This window comes from Vanessa cardui, chromosome 20 (assembly GCF_905220365.1).
Source record: "Vanessa cardui chromosome 20, ilVanCard2.1, whole genome shotgun sequence".
Taxonomy (NCBI): domain Eukaryota; kingdom Metazoa; phylum Arthropoda; class Insecta; order Lepidoptera; family Nymphalidae; genus Vanessa; species Vanessa cardui.
The window spans coordinates 2,859,041-2,882,275 of record NC_061142.1 but is presented as its reverse complement, the minus strand read 5'-3'; the positions used below and the strand labels follow the sequence as shown (position 1 = coordinate 2,882,275).

General features: G+C 32.7%; 4 protein-coding genes across 5 annotated transcripts; 3 read left to right on the top strand and 1 right to left on the bottom strand.

Annotated features, from left to right (window-relative positions):
- Positions 1-285: 285 nt before the first annotated feature.
- On the top strand, positions 286-2,560 carry LOC124538595 (bilin-binding protein-like). Its single transcript, XM_047115709.1, has 4 exons — positions 286-448; positions 1,306-1,522; positions 1,830-1,937; positions 2,362-2,560. Exons 1-4 carry the CDS (start codon positions 341-343, stop codon positions 2,508-2,510), a joined length of 582 nt encoding a protein of 193 aa, XP_046971665.1. The 5' UTR covers positions 286-340; the 3' UTR covers positions 2,511-2,560.
- Positions 2,561-7,159: 4,599 nt separating this feature from the next.
- On the top strand, positions 7,160-14,061 carry LOC124538588 (bilin-binding protein-like). 2 transcript variants are annotated; one of them, XM_047115692.1, is made up of 4 exons: positions 7,160-7,282; positions 11,736-11,952; positions 12,328-12,435; positions 13,703-14,061. In XM_047115692.1, the coding sequence occupies exons 1-4, from the start codon at positions 7,175-7,177 to the stop codon at positions 13,849-13,851; spliced, it is 582 nt and encodes a 193-aa protein (XP_046971648.1). In that variant the 5' UTR covers positions 7,160-7,174; the 3' UTR covers positions 13,852-14,061. The 2 variants fall into 2 exon arrangements, with proteins under 2 accessions (XP_046971648.1, XP_046971647.1); XM_047115691.1 differs by lacking the exon at positions 7,160-7,282 and adding an exon at positions 11,017-11,182 and having other exon boundaries at positions 13,703-14,052.
- Positions 14,062-15,427: 1,366 nt separating this feature from the next.
- On the bottom strand, positions 15,428-18,461 carry LOC124538459 (insecticyanin-A-like). The gene is made up of 4 exons (XM_047115528.1): positions 18,269-18,461; positions 17,298-17,523; positions 16,705-16,809; positions 15,428-15,653 (listed from the first exon to the last, which is right to left on the bottom strand). The coding sequence occupies exons 1-4, from the start codon at positions 18,383-18,385 to the stop codon at positions 15,460-15,462; spliced, it is 642 nt and encodes a 213-aa protein (XP_046971484.1). The 5' UTR covers positions 18,386-18,461; the 3' UTR covers positions 15,428-15,459.
- Positions 18,462-20,386: 1,925 nt separating this feature from the next.
- On the top strand, positions 20,387-23,026 carry LOC124538460 (insecticyanin-A-like). The gene is made up of 4 exons (XM_047115530.1): positions 20,387-20,582; positions 20,985-21,216; positions 21,838-21,939; positions 22,518-23,026. Exons 1-4 carry the CDS (start codon positions 20,469-20,471, stop codon positions 22,706-22,708), a joined length of 639 nt encoding a protein of 212 aa, XP_046971486.1. The 5' UTR covers positions 20,387-20,468; the 3' UTR covers positions 22,709-23,026.
- The last annotated feature ends 209 nt before the right edge of the window (positions 23,027-23,235 follow it).

The window sequence follows — 23,235 nt, the reverse complement described above, 5'->3', positions numbered from 1 at the left end:
TTAACACGATAATTCAGAAATATTTTCCGTTGTTTGACAGTAGAATTTCTGAAATTGGGGGTAAAAGTTTTGAATATGAGTCACGAGATGGCAGAGTCATCGCAACGCACGGTGCCTATTTAAACATAATTATAATAATGATTTATTGATAGTCATTAACCGTACCAAAACCTTCAAATATCATCTCAAGATACAAAGCAATTAAAAGTACACAGAACTATTCCCAATCGAACTGATAACCTCGTGTTATAATTAACCCCAGATTGGGATGAGTATAAAAGCTTGTAGTCATCTCAAATGGCTAAGTCAGCCTCAGGTAATCATACACAAGACTACCAAGATGTACTGTATTGCTCTTCTCGGACTCCTGGCTTCAGTATCCGCCCACATCGTCAGCGATTCTGAGTGCCCGAAGGTCACTAATGTTGACAATTTCAATTTTGACGCTGTGAGTATCAAAATACTTATACATATATACTTTTAAATGTAATATTGATTTACAAAACACACACTTCCTTTAATGACAATTGGTCTCATAGACAAATCCATCATAGCTCGCAAGGGAGCCTTCCTATAGAATGGTTGCCATGGTCAAATTCGAAAGCAATTAATAAGCAAATGAGTATTAAGAGAATAGATTCAATAGGTCTTCTGAAGTCAAATTACGAAGCAATTAACAAGTAAATGCATGCTGAGCGAAATGAGAGTCAGAATTCTGAAGAATATAGTCTTACCATTTAGTGGAAATAATAAATGCTGTACTATCACATCATTTCACACTCTGCTTTGGAATCTGCATTAGTACCAAACAGCCCTATTGTTTAAATTTTTTTGTTCCTAATAGTCGTTGATTTAAAAAAAATTGAATGTCTGTTCCATTTTGGTATAATATCTATATAAAGGGTTTATTGGTAATGCGACGTACATCCGCTAGGAGGTGATAGGGGTGACTATTTGCAATAATTTTAACCCCCATATGCGTAATCCAAAAGTGAACAATTTTTGAGTTATCACAATATCGGTTGCTCCGCGATATACATGGGATCAGCACTGCTTACACATACATATGTATGTCTGTATGAAGCAATCAATTAAAACATACGTTAGTCAAGTAGCCAAGCACTTTTAAATCGTCATTTAACAACTATTCACACTGTTCCGTCCACATAATTTTCTTAAAAAGAGCTTGCTTCACATATTATAAGACAAAATTATTTCGAAATTTAAATTCATTACTTAAAGATTTGTGACGTCACACTATAGTTGCAATATTTTAATATATAAACGAATTATTTTTGTTAACAGTACAGTGATGGTGTTTGGTACGAAGTCGCGAGGTATCCCGACGATGTCGTGAAGGACGGCAAGTGTGGCGTCCTTAAGTACACACAGGATCGTGACGTCAAGAAACTTAAATATTCTTTCGTTTCCAATAGTAAACTTATGACTATCGAGGGTCATGTCAGCCTTGCAAACGACGCTGGAACCACCGGAAAACTAATTCATAGTTTGCCTTATGGAGGTAGTTATATAAATAAAATAAAATAATAAATAAATATTGGACAACATCACATACATTACTCTGATCCCAATGTAAGTAGCTAAAGCACATGTTTTATGGAAAAACAGAATTAACGATGATACCACAAACATACAGACCCAAGACAACATAGAAAACTTAAAAATTATTTTTACATCGACCTCGGAGTGGAGTATCCATAAAAACCGGTGTACACACTACTCGACCAGGGAGGTTGTTAATATAAAACATTACCATTTAAATATTCGTCTAATTTCAACGGAGTTTAAAAATATCTTTTTCTTTTCAGTTAACGGCACGGTTGTTGACAGCGAACTGAACATTCTGGCAGTTGACTACGACAACTTCTTCATCTGTTATTATTGTCAGTTCGATGAGGATCAGAAAATCTACAGAGGTAACAAAACAATATACCACTGAATTCCATATTATATTATTCGGAAAATGAATTTCAACCTAGACAAAAATCTTACAATTTCTGTCGTGTGGGTCATAAACCCATAATTAAGCTATTGGTCATTTATATTTCTCCTTCCTAAGTGACATTGGCGAAATAATCGGGCGGCGAAACGTTTAGAAATGGAGCTAAAGTATCCTATAATATGAGGTAACCTTCATGTGTTGTATAAAATTCTGTCGCTTGTGTTTCCTTCCCAATCAAGCTCCAAATTTCTGGTTTAGAGGAACGAAGGCCTCTAAATGAGAAGGTAGAATAGTATATTATATTTTATTTACTGTTTCATATTTACTACGTATTTTTGCTGAAATGGAGAATTTATTTATAGTTGTACCGATACTAAGTTTAATTATTGGCTTTACAGAATCCGCTTGGGTTATCTCAAGATCCAAAACCTTATCTGAAGAAACCAAGGCTGTAGTCGACAAGTACGTGAAGGACTCCAAGTTTCTGAATGCTAACAAATTTGTGTGGGTTTCATCCAGCGATGAAGACTGCTGGGTCGACGCTTAAATACTGTCAAATTGTTTGTTTTTAATAAATAATTGAAATTCTTACACGGATTAGTTTTGTATTCTCTGGAATGCTGATTTGATTTCTCTGGATTTCTCAGTAATGCTCTGTACGGTACAGGGCATTTTTAATATTAGCTAACTAAAATATAAAAGTAATAAAATTATCTTTATCATTACATAGTACATAAAGCAAAGTCTTTAAAATTTAAATTACGGCACGGAATTTGATGTGGATTTTTTTAATAGGTTTATAATATTATATCTCGAATCACCCGATTCGAGATATAATATTCTGTTCAAATAAATATATTATATCTCGAATCGGGTGATTCGGGATAGAATATTATAAACACGGAATTTTATCAAATTCGATTCATTAGTTTGGTCATGAAAAGGCGACAGACTTTCACATTTATAATATGAAAGTCGATTTTACAAAAAAAAAAGTATATTAAATGAATTTTCAGTCTAATTGGACTGAATTATTTTATTCCTTTTATTATAATAATACTATAAAGATCTAAAGGTTGATAGATATATTCCACGCTAAGCACATACTATAATTGATAATGTCAACAAAGAGCGCATTCATATCGATGAAATAATTTAGAATTTATATATCTTACAACAACAGCCTGTAAATTCCCACTGCTGGGCTAAAGACCTCCTCTCCCTTTGAGGAGAAGGTTTGGAACATATTCCACCACGCTGTTCCAATGCGGGTTGGTGGAATACACATGTGGCAGAATTTCTATGAAATTTGTCACATGCAGGTTTCCTCACGATGTTTTCCTTCACCTCTGAGCACGAGATGAATTATAAAGACAAATTAAGCACATGAATCAGCGGTGCTTGCCTGGGTTTGAACCCGCAATCATCGGTTAAGATGCGCGCGTTCCAACCGCTGGGCCATCTCGACTCATTCACACTCATCTTAACATAGTATAAAACAAAGTCGCTTTTTCTGTCCCTATGTCCCTTTGTACGCTTAAATCTTTAAAACTACGCGACGGATTTTGATACAGTTTTTTTTAATAGATAGAGTGATTCGAGAGGAAGGTTTGTGCATATAATACATGAACAATGTAGTAAAGAAACACTTATCATTTTAGAAGTTTGCGATAAGAAGTCTTAAATAAACAAATCCTGGGGTATATTTAGCATCAGTATTGCACCCGTGCGAAGCCCGGCGGTTCGCTAGTATATTTATACAGGGTTATTGGTAACTCGACGTATGTCCCTTAGGAGGTGATAGAGGTGACTATTTGCAATAATTTTAACTCCCATATGCATAATCCAAAAGTGAACCATTTATGAGTTATCACGTTTTTTAGTTTTTTCAAAATTTGTCAAAAATGCAACTTCAAAAATTTATTTAAAAAAAAGTTTATCCCATCAAAAACAATACTTGTCAAAAAAGCCAAGTCTCGCAACTAAGTTGTTCTACGGTAAAAAGTTGTGAGATCCATGTAATACCAAGTGTTATCCATGTAATACTTAAGCGACTTCCTGTATTAATACGTCTACTCCCTAAGACCACGATCGTGGTCCATAACAATTGAAAATCAATTGTGTCTGGAATCTCAGTACTCGAAGCATTAAGTTGTTACGTAATAATTGACAGCATCTTATAGTTACGCATCTCAATCTTAAAAATATTTAATGTTTTATATAAATATATTGACTCGGCCATCGCATGAAAACACGTGTCAATTAAAAAAATATTAAGTATATAATAAATAAAATAAATAAATAAAAATTTATTATATAATAAATAATCTTTCTTTGTATTTGTAATTTTTTTTTAATTTTGTCATTTTATTAAATATTGTAGTTTTTCCTTGATTCATACACCAAACACTACTGCCTGTTCAAAATCCACCGCCTTTTGTTTTTCTCGTGCCAGGCAGTACCAGCCACACCACGCCACGAGAGGAAGTGACGGGAGGGTCACAATACGGTGACGATAACCAAATCAATAATCATACTCATAAATTTTATTTTAATTAAGAAAACGTATTTAATTAAATAAAAATTTTAACAAAAAGAAAAACCGACTTCAAACAAAACACTATTTTAAAACAAATGAATATGCACGAAAAAGTAATAAAAATAATTGCGTGTTCAACATATTTTTTAGAGTCTTCCTAAGTTAAATGAAATGAAAAATATTAGACTACTTAAAAGTCGATTAACGATTATATCATGTAGTTATAATTATTGTTATATTTGGAGCCGGTGTCAGCCACGGTGCCCTTGCCCCAACAATCAAAAGAAAGACGCGATACGAGCCCCTTGATTGATCCAGTATATTATTGTGTAAAAGGTAATTTGTAAAAAACATATTTGTTAAAGTATTCTCGTATTGTTTTTTGATAGATATACTGTAGGGTTTTATTGGCTCGTAGGAAGACTCTAAAAAATATGTTGAACACGCAATTATTTTTATTACTTTTTCGTGCATATTCATTTGTTTTAAAATAGTGTTTTGTTTGAAGTCGGTTTTTCTTTTTGTTAAAATTTTTATTTATTTTTTTATTTTAAGTGAAGCTGATGTTGACTAACTAATTTTTTTTAATATGGATAGATTAAGCGTTCCGTTTATATGAGTCAGAAACTACTTCGAGGACAATTTCAAAGGAAACTTGCGAATAAAGCAAAAATAGACTTTCGAAAATGCGGATTTAATACGTCACGTGGCGTAAACTAAAAGGATCCCTCGAAAGAGCTGTAATCGAACTCAGCAAAAAAATTTGAAAAAGACCAACTATATTTCGTACATCATATGACATCACATCACATACACAAAATTTGATTAAAGATAGTAAGAAATTCTGCCCCATATCGCACCCTAACTGCGAGCCGTATAGGAGTTCCATCACTACATAGTATAAAACAAAGTCGCTTTCTCTGTCCCTATATCTTTAAATCTACGCAACGGATTTTGATCTGTTTTTTTTTTAAAAGATAGTGTGATTCAAGGGGAAGGTTTGTGTATATAATACATGAACAATATAGTAAAGAAACACTGATAATTTTAGAAGTTTGCGATGTGATGTCGTAAATACACAAATTCTGTAGTATATTTAGTATCAGTATTGCACCCGTGCGAAGCCGGGGTGGGTAGCTAGTTGATTATAATATTCGACTATGATAATTACATAAACATAACCACATTACGGAAGGTGACTCAAATATCCAATTAACCTATAAATAAAAGATTCGACTGAGTATCGCTAACGTGCTCCTCAGAATTGTTCCGTTCCCTTCCGTTCCGTTACTTTGTCATGGATCCTGTGCTCAGAACCTTACCAAACTTTCACCAAATTACCCTTGGAGTATATATTTTATAATAAAAAAAGAATCATCAAAATTGGTTAACGTGATTTTCACGTTCAGTTTTTCAGTTATTCACCTATTTGTCGCGCATATACATAATGCAAATTTAAGACTTATGTCGTTTTCATATGGATACCATCATCGGAAAAAATAAAAAAAAAATGGGACCTTACGGGAAGCACTACCTTTCAAACAAAAAAAAAATTATCAAAATCGGTCCACCCAGTGAAAAGTTATGAGGTAACAAACATAAAAAAAAAAAAAAAATACAGACGAATTGATAACCTCCTCCTTTTGGAAGTCGGTTGAAAACAAAACCGTACTAAATATTATTATTTAATTTAAAATTTTATAAGTATGTTTAAAAATCATGACAGTATTAATAATAATTTTTCATTGTTAATACTGATAATTCAAATCAAAATATATTTTATTCACGTATGCTTTTACAAGCACTTTTGAATCGTCATTTAACAACTATATTAAGTGAACCAACAACCGGTTCGGAAAGTAGATTCTACCGAAAAACACCGACAACAAACTTAGTAGTTACTCTTTTTCAAAAGGTCGGACAATAAGAAATCATGATGCGCCATTGAACTAACATATGTTTACATTTTTAACTAAATAAATGATGATTGATAAAATGATTTCCGGGTTCAACAACGATACGATAAAACCGATATAGCCCAGTGGTTTTATCATTTTTTCTCGCTTTCTCTCAACAAAGAGCAGGCTTTACTTAGACTAGTGCAATAATGTGACATTTATGGTTTTAATTTTTTTTCTTGTTTTTAGAATACCTGATATGATGTTACTTAGAGTTGGGATGGCCCAGTGGTTAGAACGCGCGCATCTTAACCGATGATTGCGGGTTCAAACACAGGCGAGCACCGCTGAATTTTCATGTGCTTAATTTGTGCTTATAATTCATCTCTTGCTCGGCGGTGAAGGAAAATTTAATTTCATAGAAGCTCTGCCACATGTCAACCCGCATTGGAACAGCGTGGTGGAAAATGTTCCAAACCTTCTCCTCAAAGGGAAAGAAGGGCTTAGCTCAGCAGTGGGAAATTTAAAGGCTGTTGTTTTTATTAGTTTAAATAGTATTTCAATTTAATTCGATAGACAGAAATTTGAAAATAAAAGCTTTCTCTTGAAGATAAATACCATTTCAAATTGTGTTACTTTTAAATGTCTGATAACCTTGGGCGTTCAAATCTTGACCCCAAGATTGTGATGAATATAAAAAGCGTGTGTTTACTAATATAACTAAGTCAGCAGCATACTATCAGATAAAACAAAGCACTACAAAGGATTATTAAGATGTATCGTTTTACTCTCCTCTCGTTCCTGGCATCAGTTTCAGCCTACGTCATAACCGATTCTAAGTGCCCTGAATTTACGAACGTCGCTAACTTTGATTTTAAGTCTGTAAGTATCAAACTTACTTTAATGTTTGTATTAATTGTAACAAAGTCCATATTTTCTTTGATGGAAAACTGCATGGTCGAAATCAGACGGCTTTTATCATTACCGATATTTTTATAATTATTATATAATTGATTATCTCAACAGTACGGCAATGGTGTTTGGTACGAAGTCGCGAGATACCCAGATGATGTTGTGAAGGATGGAAAGTGTGGTACCCTCAGATACAAGCAGGAAGGTGATGTTAAGAAGATTAAGTACACTTTCGTTGCTAACAAACAACTTATGGCTATTGAAGGTACCGCCAGGCTCGCAGCCGACGCTGGAACTACCGGAAAACTAATTCATAGTTTGCCTTATGGAGGTAGATGTATAAAATACATTATAATTTTCTTATATCTATACAAACACAACAACAACAGTAATTTTCCCACTGCTGGGCTAAGGCCTACTCTCCCTTTGAGATTCAGAACATATTCCACCAAGCTGTTCCAATGCGGGTTGGTGGAATACACATGTGGCAGAATATCTATGAAATTAGACACTTGCCATTTTCTTCACAATGTTTTCGCTTACCTCCAGGTACGAGATGAATTATAAACACAAATTAAGCACAAGAATATTCAATGGAGCTTAACTGGGTTTGAACCCATAATGTGCACGCGTTCTAACCACTAGGCCATGTCAGCAACTCATAACACTACCTTCAACTGAAATTAAAAATATTTTTCCTTTCAGCTAACGGCACGGTTATTGACAGCGAACTGAACATTCTGGCAATTGACTACGACAACTTCTTCATCTGTTATTACTGTCAGTTCGATGAGGTTCAGAAAAGCTACAGAGGTAACAACCAATTTACTACTGAATTCCAAATTCTGTCATTGTTCCCGTTGGAAAATGAATTCGAAGCTAGACAAATATATTGGGAGGAAACCTGCATGTCAATGCCAAGCCCATAATTAAGCTATTGGTCATTCGTGTCTTTCTCCATCCTACATTGCATTGGCGAAATAATTTTTGCCCTTTCGGCACAAATAAAAGCCATTAAATTAAGAATTGAATTGAATTAAACTATCGGTGAAGTTATTGTGACGTTGTGGACTAAAGTCTCAAAGCTTGTGTTAGGACTAAGGTCAACAATAGCCCAAGGGATCTCGATAGATCCTGCAACTTTTGACATCGCTAGGCGGTCTTTCAACCAATGGGCTATTGATATTATTTAATAAGTTGTTTTATTTTCCAGAATCCGCTTGGATCATCTCAAGATTTAAGACCTTATCCGAGAAGGTCAAGGCTAAAGTAGACGAGTTCGTGAAGGATTCCACGTTTCTGAATTCCAGCAAATTTGAGTGGCCTTCTATCAGCGATGAAGATTGCCTGGTCGACGCTTAAATAAAGATAACATGTTTTTTGATTTTCAATAGATTTTTTTTTCGATACAAAAATAAAATAGTAATATATGCTTTATCATTTAAATTTGTTTTAGTGATAAATAAGTGTAAGTTGTTGTCTCTTAGTGATGAATATTGTAGTTGTTATTTTATATGAAATTCTACAATTTACTCTCAAAGCACAAAGTAGCTTGGACCATGGGACGTAACTTTTTATCTATACTAATATTATAAATGTGAAAGTAATTCTGTCGGTTAGTCGTTCTTTCACGACCAAACCGCTGAATCGAATTAGATGAAATTTGGTATGAAGCAAACTTGAACTTCGACCAAGGGCAAAGGCTACTTTTTTGCCTAACACATGATAAACAACACCCTTGGTTGGTTGCCCCTTTTTCTTTTCTGTGATATACCACTAGGATTCCCAGGTGGAGTATCTGCCATGGCTGAATTCTACTAATTTCATTTCATTTTATAAAGCTGGTGAGCTAATACGAAAAGATTATAACATATAGCGAGGGTCCTCGATCATTGCCCATTGCCATAAACAGGTTTTTTGTTGAGCTATTTATAGGGATTAAGGGAAGGGAGGGAATATAATTTATTAATATCCTTTATTGCTGTTGTTGCTAAGGTTAGGTTATAACCATAAATGTAATCCGGAAAAAAACTAGTAATGATTTACATTTTCGTGATATTGATTAGATAACATATTTGGTATTGGTTTGAACTTAGATAAGTTTCCTTCTATATTTCTTCACAGTTTTCTTATATTTTGATTCACTCATTTTCAGTTTTTTAAGTATTGTCAGTAATTAATAAAAATTAAATACTTCGTTTAGGAATTGGTATTGGGATCATTCTAGAAGGAGTACTACAAATAATTTGTGAATCAAGCGTGGAAAAACACACAGAAAAGTCGTGTTCGTAACTAGTTTCTCTAAAATGTGTATTTCGTAGTCAGAAATTTATAAAATATAATGCTTATCACAAGAATATGTCTGAAAATCCAACGATAATATCTTAAATTAGACATAAGATAAGTCAATAAGGAAAATATACTAAAATATTGTTATATTGAGCATTAAAAATACCTTATCATTTATTTTTGGGATCACAAGTTGTGAACACTGATGTCAGAAATAGGTGATTAATTATTAAATATTAAAAAAAGGACTAGTATTAGAAATTTGTATTTTTTCTAGTCGCCTTTAAGAAATTTTGTCACTCAAGCCCAAAGATAAATCAAAATATACTTTAATTAAGATAACTTTTACAAGTACCTTTGAATCGTCATTTAACAAATACATTAAGTGAAGTTACCACCGGTTCGGAAAGTATTCTACCGAGAAGAACCGTTAAGAAAGTCAGTACATACTCTTTTACAACATTTAAAAATACAGACACGTTAGTTAAGTACAATTATATATGTAGTATGTATATCATAACTGGCCTGGAAATCAACGAGTATTTATTTCACGCTTTTTTATCGTCTGTATAATCTTGTATTGAGTATGCTTTCTTTAACAATGTTCTTTTTTACAAATGATTTAAATTTAAAAATGCAATGTTCCAAATGTCCATGGACTTACTTATTCCACTTAGTATATCATTAATTTTAAAATGGCTTTGACACCCTTACTATATGTACCTGTATTCAATTAAATATATTGTTCTTGTTTACCTAACAAGAACAATATATTTAATGGGACTAAGAACTACCGTTCTTAGTCCCATTTGCAGATGATATATTTGGTCCTTGGAATAGTTAATTGATTAATATAGATTTTCCGATATATAAGACCTCAAAAAAATCAACATAAGAACGTCCTAAAAGGCCGGCAACGCATCTGCAAGCCCCCCGGTATTACATATGTCCATGGGCGATGGTAGTCACATTCCATCAGATGAGCCTCCTGCTCGTTTGCCACCTATCACGTAAAATAGAACCACCTCTTATTTTTATCAAAGGATTAGAATTGCGATTCATTGGCAAAATGTTGTGTTCTTTCCACCATTCATGATTCTGGTCACGTGGTCATGATTGGTACTTGAAACATTTAAATCCTTATTTGTAAACGGTAATAGTATGTTAATAATTATTTTTGTTATAATTATTATGTATATGATAAGCTAAGCACATACAAGGGAATTGTAAGATACGAAGGAGGTATAACGGCATATGCAACCTTTGCTTTGCCATTAAAAAATCGCACTATGTACTGGAAACTTCAAGATACGGAACATTCTAAATTTAAACACAATTCGCCAATACTTTTTAAATTCGATAACCTTGTACGTTAAAAATTGTGACCCCACGATTGTGATGAATATAAAAAGCGTGTATTTACTAATATGCCTAAGTCAGCACGCGATCAGAACAAAGCAAAGGACTATTGAAATGTATCGTTTTATACTCCTCACCTTCGTGGCGTCAGTCTCCACCTACGTCATCCTCGACTCTAAGTGCCCTGAAGTTACAAACGTTGATAACTTTGATTTTAAGTCTGTGAGTATCAAATGACTAACATACTTTAAGGCTGTGCTAATTTATTTACTTATATCTATACAATCAGAACTTATATTAAAATGACGTCCTCATACAATTTTGAGTTAGATTATATTGACATAACCAGGTATTTTTATATAATAATCAAAAACTATCGTGAATATGTATAAATTTAAATAAATTGAAATAATGTAACACTTATATTTAGATTATTTTATTAAAATTAAATATTCTTAACTATTAAACTAATAACATCCGAGTACATTCATCCATTTTAATTTGTGTAAACCTAAAATAATTTAATTCAAATAATACAATTTTCGAAAAAGAAATAAATGTATCAAAACACTTATTTCTCTTGATGCAAAATATAATTTACAATACATTTCGACTGGCATGGTCGAAATCAGAACAACTCCAATAATTTATGTTATATTTTGTAAAATCCTCAAAGGCAGAGAAGGCCTTGGCCTAGCAGTGGGAAATTTACAGGCTGTTATTGTTGTTGTTGTTTGCAAAATCCTTTTTATTGTTTAATTAATTATATTAACAGTACGGCAATGGCGTTTGGTACGAAATCGGAAGGTATCCCGATGACTTGGTGAAGACCGGCAAGTGTGGTGCCCTTGAATACAAGCGGGTAGGCGATATCACTAAATCGAAGTACACATACGTCGACAAAAACAAACTTATGGCCATCGAGGGTACCGCCAGACTCGCCCCTGACGCTGGAAACACTGGAAAATTGATCCAGCAACTTCATTTTGGAGGTGATTATTCTAAATTTTACAAACTTTGTCCTTTTATTTATCGTGTATTATAATTGATTAAGGTGAAAGTATTTTTTCCTTATATGAATTTTATATTTTAGCCGCCCCATCTAAGGTCCAATGCTGATAGTGAACATACTACAGAAATTGTTTATTTACGACATCACAATTAGAAACTGCTAAAATTAACAGTATTCTTTACTATATTGTCCATGTAATATCCAAAACCTTCCTCTAGAATCACGCTATCTATTAAAAAAAATGGTATCTAAATCTGTTGCGTTATTTTAAAGATCTAAGCATACATAGGGACAGACAGCGGTAAGCGACTTTGTTTTATACTATGTAATGATAATGATAATTATATCCTTTCAGCAAACGGCGCTCTTGTCGAAAGTGATCTAAGCGTCCTGACGATTGACTACGACAACTTCTTCGTAGATTATTACTGCCAATACGATGAAGCTAAGAAAAACTCCCGAGGTAAATAAAATTAGTAGAATCTCGCATAATAAAACATGTTTATTCCATTTGCTATTCATTGGCTCTTAAGTAGTGATTGTAGCTTTACTATAGGGCTTTGTGCAAGCCCGTCTGGGTAGGTACCACCCACTCATTAGTTATTCTACCGCCAAATAATAGTACTCAATATTGTTCTGTTCTGGTTTGAAGGGTGAGTGAGCCAGTGTAACTACAGGCACAAGGGACATTACATCTTAGTTCTCAAAGTTGGTGGCACATTGACGATGTAAGGAATAGTTAATATTTCTTACAGCGTCATTGCCTATGAGTGATGGTGACCACTTACCATCAGGTTGCCCATATGCTCGTATGCCTACCTTTAACATAAAAAGAAAACTTGGGACCCCGATCGATGACGTGCTTAGATTAATTATAGAATTTCGTGTTATTCGAAAAAAATAAACATAAGCTTGAAGATGTTTATCTATACCAAGTTTCAAGCATCAGGACATAATCATACCTTATATATTGCATGACGTTCACTAATAGTAGATACCACAAACTGCTTATTTATAATTCATTTATTGGTAACAACGTTTCAACAAAGCAGTTTTCTTAAAACCTACCATTTGAAATCGATATAACCCATCGATATGTTTGCACGGTGTGTGATGGATAGTAGATATAGCAAGTGGTTCTTAACAGAAGATCAGGGTAGCCAACGGAGCAGGCACCGTTGATTTGAATGTGCTTCATTTTTATAATTCATCTTATGCTTAACAATTTAAGGAAATCCGATATATTATCGGACAAACCATGGTTATACAACCTTCTATTATTGCTTATTATTCATGTTTTCTACTCAGTATCCAAGAAGAAGTAGACAGCCGAGATGGCCCAGTGGTTAGAACGCGTGCATCTTAACCGATGTATTCGGGTTCAAGCCCAGGCAAGCACCACTATATATATATATATATATATATATATATATATATATATATATATATATATATATATATATACATATGTTCTTAATTTGTGTTTATAATTGATCTCGTGCTCGGCGGTGAAGGAAAACATCGTAAGGAAAGCTGCATGTGTCTAATTTCATCGAAATTCTGCCACATGTACATTCCACCGACCCGCATTGGAACAGCGTGGTGGAATATGTTCCAAGCCTTCTCCTTAATGGGAGAGGAGACCTTAGCCCAGCTGTGGGAAATTTCCAGGCTGTTACTTTACTTTACTTTATCCAAGAAGTATTCTCAATTGGATTTTTTATTTACAGAGTCCGCCTGGATTGGCACAAGATCGAAGACCTTGTCTAAAGAGACTAAGGCTGCTATCGACAAGTTTATAAATGAGTCCAAGTTTCTGAATGCTAGCAAATTTGAGTGGCCTTCGTTTAGTGATGAAGATTGCAGGGTTGACGCTTAAATATATACACTCGACATGTATTATATAACACAATATGTTATTATATTTAAAAAATAATATTCATTATACATATAGACATAAAAATAAATTGTTGACATTATTTTTGTGTTTACACTGCCGCACACTAAGTTTCCCTGTATTTATTTTTAACTTTATTTCTTGCTCATTACCAATTAAAATGTAATAATGCCATATAATGCAATGTTAATACAAAATTCATGTATTCATTGTAATTAATTATGGGTGCCGATCACTTCTAATCCTTTTCTGTTGAAATCCGCAACGCAAAGCTGTAATATGTAATTATTGTATTGATATCTGAGATCAAAACCTTCTAAGAATCTGGGAGAAATATGTGAGAAAATAAGATAGAATATACTGGATCTTCGGAAACATTTTATTTGGTGGACCTACAAATTTCAACATTATCTACTAAGTCCTTGTTGACGAGACTTGTTTGTAGTTCGTATCCTGGTCTTCCAGCTTTTACAGACTTTTCTGTTTCTCTAAAGACTCGTGTAAATGTTTCATGGTAAATATTCCGTTTCAAATATTAGTCGTTAAACGAAAGACTTTTAAATTGCAGGATTTTCATTGTGGAGAATATTTAGTCTTTCGAAAACAGTTGTCGCAAATACATCAACAACACATTTTTCTTCACTTACCTGTTTTCGTTCTAAGGTTCTATCACCAAAGGTTGTCTGTGAGAGATCGCTATAAGCGATAAGACCGCCTTTGCGCACCATGTACTTATTTTATGTTTTATATTTCCCACATATTTCTAAGTGTTGTGCAATAGAGTATTTGAAATTAAAAAAAAATATAATATGTACATCCTAATAAGATACCTATTCTGAAATAAAAATTAAAGAAGCAATGCACAGTTGAAGGCTTAGATAAAATCTTTATGAACCGTATAATTGATGATGGAAATATCTACACTTTAAACAAGTTTATACAAATTGAATTGAAAATATCCATTGTACTTTAACATTATCATGACCGCATGGAATAAGTTGCAAGAAATGATGGCAGCATACTCCTATTCCACATATATCTAAATTCGGATTTAAGAGCCGAAAGATGACCAATTATCACACGATAGGAGGCAATAAGAGGGATGGTACATTTTGATAAAATTCTGCCCTATTACTCTAAAGTGTGCCAACAGTAAAAAAAAAGTACAGACAAATTGATAACCTCCTCCTTTTTGAAGTCGGTTGAAAAGGTAAATCTTGTGCCGTTTGTTCTCTTCAGCGTTTTCCTCGGCTCCATGCAATAGCATTTTCATCTTGATAAAAAGGGAGAGAAATTTGTCAATACATGTAGCATGTAACAGTTTCTAGGGATTAATCTTGAAAATTTGTCGGCTAATAATTTTTTAATAATTTCGGAATCTGTTTGTTGAAAAGTTCGCCTTTAGTTTTAGTACTTGGTTATAATTCGTTTTCCAAAAACTGTCTCAACATAAAAAATCTACGAATCTGATGCTTTTTATCCGGTAAATTCAAAATATTTTTAGTAATATATTATATAAGTAAATAGTCAATTAATAAAACCCTTTTTTTTTCATAAAATATGTCGCTTTTTATTTCAAACTTCCGATATTCACCAAAAGTTACTGGTAAAGAAATCTGTCTCGTATTTGTTGGTAAAACCACAATTGACGTCGGAGAAATCCTTTTGAACAAATGACTGTCTATGCTCCGCTAGCTCGGAATATTTTGAAAGAGCATTTTCTACGTTCTTTAATGTGTCGCCTTGCAGCTTCTCCTTTTCTCTGGCCAGGACCCAAGTGAAAACTAGAAAAATATTTTTTAATTTAAAATACTCCCCGTCCCCACTTCGCACAAGTGTACCTTTTGTTTAAATTTAATAAATTATATACCTAAATCTTCCCAAATAATCCCTCTTTCTATTCGTGAAATCGCGCGGCCGAGGGACTTTGTTTTATAATATGTAGTAATTTAAATAGCATATATATATGTAATAATCTTTTATCTTCGAGACTTTAATCTTATATGACCTTTAAAAAACTGACTCATTGACTCCATATTAATAAGGATTTATTTCTTAATTTTCTTTCTAGAATTTAACACTAACTTAGCGTTAATTCTGTACTATTTTTTTAAGAAAGAAAGAAAAAACATTTATTATTGACATAAACACATTTAAAGAAAAAATATATATATAATGAATAAAAAACTTGTGTGTAGTCAAAAGGAGACAGCTTAGGCTATGAGGGATTTTTATCCCTCAGCTGATTTTCAGCTGTCTCCCTTGTAGCCACGCAATGACAGTATCAACTTAAACATAAACATTTGAGGGGTATGGGACGCGAGGCGCAGGCTGCAACTGATCGCACCACCGCGTTAATATTATAGTAACTATAACTATTGTGTTACTATATTAACGTCTCCTGACCTAATAATCTATGGTCAATCTTTGGTTTAATTTCATTTATATTCATTAAAATTTGTTTATTCTTTAGCTGTTTATTATTGCACATGATGTTATGGAAGAGTCCTTCTGACACGAGTATGTATCACGCTTACTAGAGAGACCCAACCTTAAATAGGCTTTGTAAATTGCGGTAAAGAATAAATAAAATAATTTAAAAAGTCTAAAAGATTGACCATATTTGCTAGTGTTATTATATAATCTATTCTATATACATCTTATGGGCGCAAGCATATCATACTAGAGAGGTATTTGTATATAAAATCTAAATGACCCAGGCCTGTAACCACTTCAAATTTTTAACAGAAAATATTCGGACCTTCATTATATTGAGCTTTGAGCAACGAACCATTTAAAAGAAATATATGTAAGATATATACGAGATAATTTTACCGTAATGTGTCCTCAATTTCTTCTTTAAAGTTTTACAAGTGTAGGCGATAGCATATCCGTCGTAATCAGTCGCCAATATGAAAAATGGGAATTGCAGTACCTTATCTGAAACTCAGAAAATGTATTTTAAATCTCGTGGATGTTTATAGCGATACTGTACAGAGATAAGAATTTTTGATATTTAAGTTATTTGACACAGACCAGAAAAATATTGCACAACTTTATACGCTGAATACACAATCAGAATTATCTTGAGTTACACGGATTATTATTAAAGAAAGTCAGATCATATGATCATATAAAGTCAGTGATCTGATAAAAAGAGTTTGATAGGTCACTCTTCGTTGGCTAATCGTCAGAATCTTTTGAGAAATCCGTCATCTAGAGCTGTTTACCACTTTATTTGACACTGGGAAAAAAATCAAACTGTCTTGAAAGTAATACCTATACCTATATAGTAATACTAATATCACAATCTAGCTTAATTGTGATATTAGAAACTACTATTGAAAAATTTCGCCTGCAGCGATTTTTATCCTATTGATATTCATCCATCCCAAAAATGGGACAGCCAAAGGCACCATCCTGCTCACCTCCATCCTCATGACTAACAATGAACTGCGCTTTGTTTCCAGCATCAAAAGTTGGGTCAACCCTTGCGAAGTATGATTTTTGGGTTCTATTTCCTTGATCCATGTCAACATATGTCTCTCTTAAGGTATACCCTAGATTATCTTCTTGGAAATTTAACGAAGCGCAATCATAAATATTTCGACCATCGCTCGCGTAACTGGCGACGTTGTACCAGATTCCTGAAAACTGAAAAGGCAAGATTTAAGAGAAGAGCCATAAAAAAGGTCATTTGCACTAAGTTACATTTAATAAGGTAAAAATCAAATATGGTCTCTGATATTAGGTACTCTGCAAAGAAATCTAAAATAGTATTGGAGTTTTAGAGGCTGGATATAAAATAGGTCAAATGGCACTAAAGGAACAAAATTACCTTTTGACAGGTTGAAATTATTAAGCCAATTTCCAAAATGATGATATAAACGCATATTGTTTATGACTTACACAATTACCTCAGAATTTGTTTCCTAAGAGACAAAGAACAGATAAATACAGAAATAAAGAGCTGTGTATGAATAAAAAAGATGTCAGTAAAAGGCATTTTTTTAATTACAATGCACACAGTTTACAAAGATTAGATTTACTATTAATCATTCACTGACATATAATCGAGATTTAACATTGTCTTTGCTTGAAAATGTGTTCGTTCCCATCGACTCTGGTAGCGTACCGTCGGAGTTCCAAGTTCAAACAATTAAGGTAGTCAATGCCACAATGCCGCATTAGTCAAAAGGTTACGTCCAATAATCACATGTATTTTGCAGTATTCGATTATTTTTTCAATTACAGAAATTCTCAGTGGCCAAAAATACGAATATTGATCCTAATTCTCATATACCGATTTGTATTTTGATTTGATAGTTAAAATTACATTACGTACAACTAAAACCGGGATATTAATCTTACTAAAACTAAAATAAAATCAAAAACATACCTTTGTGTAGTCAAGATTTTCCTGTATCTTCACATTTGGACATTCGCCGGGCAGTGTGAACTCTGCCCCCGAAGCGTAATACATACAAAAACAAAAGAAACTAAATATAGAGAGCATTGTGGAAACGAGCAATCACAGCGAACGTGTCGTTTCGAATGCTGGGGTCGCGTCCCACGCGATAATTATTAAATGATGGCCGTCTGTAATATGGCACATTTAAATTGCTGCTAAATTGAACACAAGGGATTCTCTTATAAACGTCCTCCGGTCGAGTTTTTTATAGATTCAACCTAAGATTCATTGCAATGTTATTACAAATTAAAACGAAGGATACATATAGACATATATTAAACAGTGATAATATGCCCTGTATGTTTGTTTTACAATTGTTTATGTAGAACATAAAAAGGAACTTATGACGATTTTCTTCCATGTCAGTACGGTGTACTTATATTTTCCGAAATTGTTAACGGTCATATAATATAAAAGAATAGTCCTGTACTTGACATTCAAATCTTTCAAACACTACAATACTATATCATGAAGAATTAATGAATTCAACGGGCGGACATTCCGACACGATTGAAGAAAGTAGCCTCCTCACCTCTTGAGAAGAAGGTAAGGAGTTTAACCACCACGTTATTCCAATGCGGATGTGTATATATCACATGTGGACATTTCTATGGTACAAATTTTAATACTATTGTCTTATTTATGTAAACTAGTGGGTCTTTCGCGAAACTTTGCGTTTATTCGATTGTTTCTTCTTTTTTTCATTGTAAACTGCAAGTAACTCATGTGAATATGACGCCAAAATGATGAAACCATTTTTCATATCATTTCAGTTCGATTTGGAGTTTGTCAATAACAAATTTACGTAGAACCACACTCTAACCTTCCAATTACTTTTATCCGCTGTCTATAATTAATAATTATTTAAATCTTAACAATTAAGTACATTCAAGAATTATTTTCATGTAAGCTCTTCAAAATTAGACCACAATCGATTTTTTACGTTCAGCTATCGTTCCATAATCACTAGAAAAAAAAACGGCTTACACTATTAGTGTATAAAAGAGAATTTTAGGGATTTTGGGAAGTTTTCAGTTTAATTTTTGAGGTCTAAGGTAAAAGTCAAGAAATATTTTGGCTAATCTGTGTAGTAGTAAGCAAAAAGATCGGTATAAAAATAATTATAATATAAATAAGAATATTCTACTCTATTCGTAGAATATGGGGGGGAATATCTCAATATTGTTTACTTGTAAAATTATTTATAATTGTGATATCATATTAAAACAATTCTAAGAAATATCTGGAACTATGTCACAATTATATTTAATAATAAGGAAAATCTGCTTTTGTATTCGACTTTCTGTTATACATCTAGATCATATTTAGTTACTTTATCATTACTGAATGTTTCCATTTTACTGACGTCACTGTCGAGAAGTGATCATTATGCTTCTAGAAGTGGAGAATGAGGTATATGATCAACAAACGGAAGCATCGTGAGATGTCGACGTGATCAGCTACAATAAAATATTTCTTGTCCATATTCAAATCTTCTTATTTTTAGCAACTTCTCGTTTTATAATTATCGTATTATGTACTTATGCTACTTTAAACTTCGTTGGTCGGATGAGAATCTCATGTTTAGCTAATAAAAACATAACTGGAGTTGAACTGACTTTTAAAAATATTAGTAGCAATCCAAAGTCTGTAAGCTGGATAGTTTACACTTCCAAGCCTCAGTACATGAAGCATTTGGGTGTACACCTCAACTCATTTCGATCTAGAGACTGATATGTCATTAGAAAAGTAATTTTAAATTAAATAGTTTTCTAAAATCTTATCATTGAGTGCAAACTCGGTTATTTTATATAATCTTTACTATTTAAAGTAATACGTAACATCGAAATGGATGGCAATTATTATCGAGCTGGCTACCCAGATTAAATTCTTTGAAAAGATTTATAAATTGACTTTATTAATAATTAATGATATATTTATAAACATTTCACTCTTAACACACATACCCAATGAAGAGATAAAGCGTGTGGATAAAAGTATTATATACGACAATGTTTTATTCTTAGTGTCATGATAATTTAATTAACCAAGCTCTGATAACCTTTACACCAAACAATCTTGGTCCACCGATGATTCTCTGTCAGGCAACGGACAGTGGACAGTTATAATGTTTAAAATAATATTATTAGTTTTTTCCTTCAATCCTGTGTTTGGATATTTTACGATACCTGGAAGATGTCCTGATAATGTTGAATTGCAAGAAGATTTCAGATTGGCTGATGTATGTATATTTACATTGATTAGTTTTGATACTTTTTATTTTAAAATATCTATTATTATCTCACGATCATGATCACAGAAATATTGTTAATGTTAATATTTTGTTTGTATAGTTTTTTAGATGATGATGTTGTTATAAATTGACAGGAGGAAATATTATACAGTTCAAGAATGAGACTTTTCGTTAGTGCTGCTATCTATCTGCTAATTTTATCATTTGTAATAAAATTTATTTTTGTGTATTTTGAGACGAGCCTTTCTTAAGCCAATGTTATACTAAGAAATTGCAACCAAAGTCTTACCAATTCTAATATAATTTTGTGGTCGATTTCTATCGTAAGAAGTTTTACCCAAATCAAGGAAAAACTAATATTTATTTTTTTACAATAAACTGTTTTTTTAGTTTTACGGCAAATGGTACCAAGCGTACCACTATTCAAGCGATGGTCAACAACTTAACAACTGTTCAACGATCGAGCTCATGACAAGACCTTCAGGGATTTATGTCAATCAGTCCAGAGTTGACCTTGGACTCTTCCACCGTTTTAGCGTTGGAAAGTTAGACATACCTTCTAAGATTGAGGATGCAGCGAAGTTAGATCTCATTTTTGTATTTAAGAATGCTCCGAGAAGATGTGAGTATGGCCATTAAATTGACACTTGAAATTTAAATAGGCTGAAATAATTTGTCTATGGTGTACACCCAAAAGATCTGAATTTATTATTATGTCACCTTTAAACGATAATATTTTGTACATTTATCTTCAAATTTGAGGAAAAAGGGCCACAACCAAGAGTAAGTATTAATTTTAAAAATAATTCCTTACAAATTTAATGCGTCACCAATCAGTTCTAAGATCTTATGTCGATTACTTCTTTATGTTTTATATTCTTCAAACCAGTGGAACAATGGAAAGTATTAGACCTCACTAGTAAGTTTATGAAAAACATTTAGAACTGCTTTGAAATTGTGTTACAACTGCATTGGGGAGATCACTCATGAGATCAATTAATTGTGATATTGGGTCAGATTGATATTCTTCTTGGAGTTTTTATTTCATCTTTTCGACTTAGTTATCGTTATACACGTTCTGTATTTAAAATTTGAATGAAATCGAATTGTCTGTGATATTATTAGACCAGATTATAAATTCTTCTTGAAGATTTTATTTTTCTTCTTCATTATTTTCGAGTTTGATTTCGTTTTGTGCCTATACGTTACGTTCTATATTTAAAATTGTGTTATTTAATTGCAGTGAAAACAAGGAAATATCCATTTCGTATTATGGCTACTAATTATAATTACTACGCCACCGTGTACACCTGTCAATACAGTCAGCTGATTGACAAACATGCTAGTAAGTATTATAATTTTAAATTATGATTTGATCAACTGATATCAATATGACTTTTGTTACCTATACGTAAAATATAATTGGAGTGTCTGTTTGTAATATTAAATTAACCGCTTTTTACTAAATTCATATTGTATACATGTTCACAATCAATTACATTTTTTTAAATTTTTGTCGTTCTCTGACCGTCTGTTTGTTTCGTCTAATTTCTGGAACTGGACTGATTTTCACTGGCAGCAAGTTGATGTAATAAGGAGAACCGAGGCTACAATAACAGGGCACATCTAGTGTATATTTAAAATTATAGTCACTGATACCATTTAACCGAACACCATGATGTTGGTTAACTTAACGTATCATGTACAAAAGGGTCTCATAAAATGATACCAGAACAATTAATATATTTAACAACTGCATGTTTAGTAAAATTAAGTCGTATATTTAAGACAAAAGATTCCATTTTTGAAAACCATATTTCTTTTCATTGTTTTTTCTTGCTCTTTTAATTTTAAATAAAAAACAATAATGTCTTAACATCGATTGAAAATATCAAGTGACTTAAGAAATCAATTCCATTTCAGTTTACGTCTGGATACTTTCAAGGCATCCCACTTTAAATGCGGTCTCAAAAGAATTAGCCATCAAACCTCTTCAGCAAATTGGAGTTGATGCAGCCACGCTGGTTAAAGATGACCGAAGCCACTGCACTCCCAAGTACTATGAGGATGTTCACGTGGAACCTACAACCTTCAGGTTCCCAGTGCCCATTTAAGGCTTAATAGCTGTAGAATTTGTATATGTTTTAAAATTCTATTGTGATTTTATATATTTTATAATATGTATGCCTTAAATAAATTGAAATGAAACCATCACAAGAGATAATTAAAAATGCTAATATTACCTATTTGTATTAATATATTTAAAACAGTGGGCAAATTCTTCCTGATTCATAAACCGTTAAATGTTTTAATTTATTAATTAACACTGTTATGAAATACTAATACTTACCTAGAAACAAAGTATATTTCTGTCCATAAAAAATCTTGATTTTCTGAAATATCTTGATCTGACTAAATCACTATTTCCTCATTGTATGCTTTTAATGTTTCAAATAGGTATGTCAAGTTACCTACCTATTACCTCATAAGTTATCAAGTAATCAAATAAAAATGAAAGTCGAATTCGAAGGCAAAAGCTTTAGTCAATATATCAGCATAAAAATCATTGATTGATAAATATTTATCACCAGTTCAAATCAACACCTCGAATTTGAGAAGAACTGGCGAAAGAAAGGCAGTA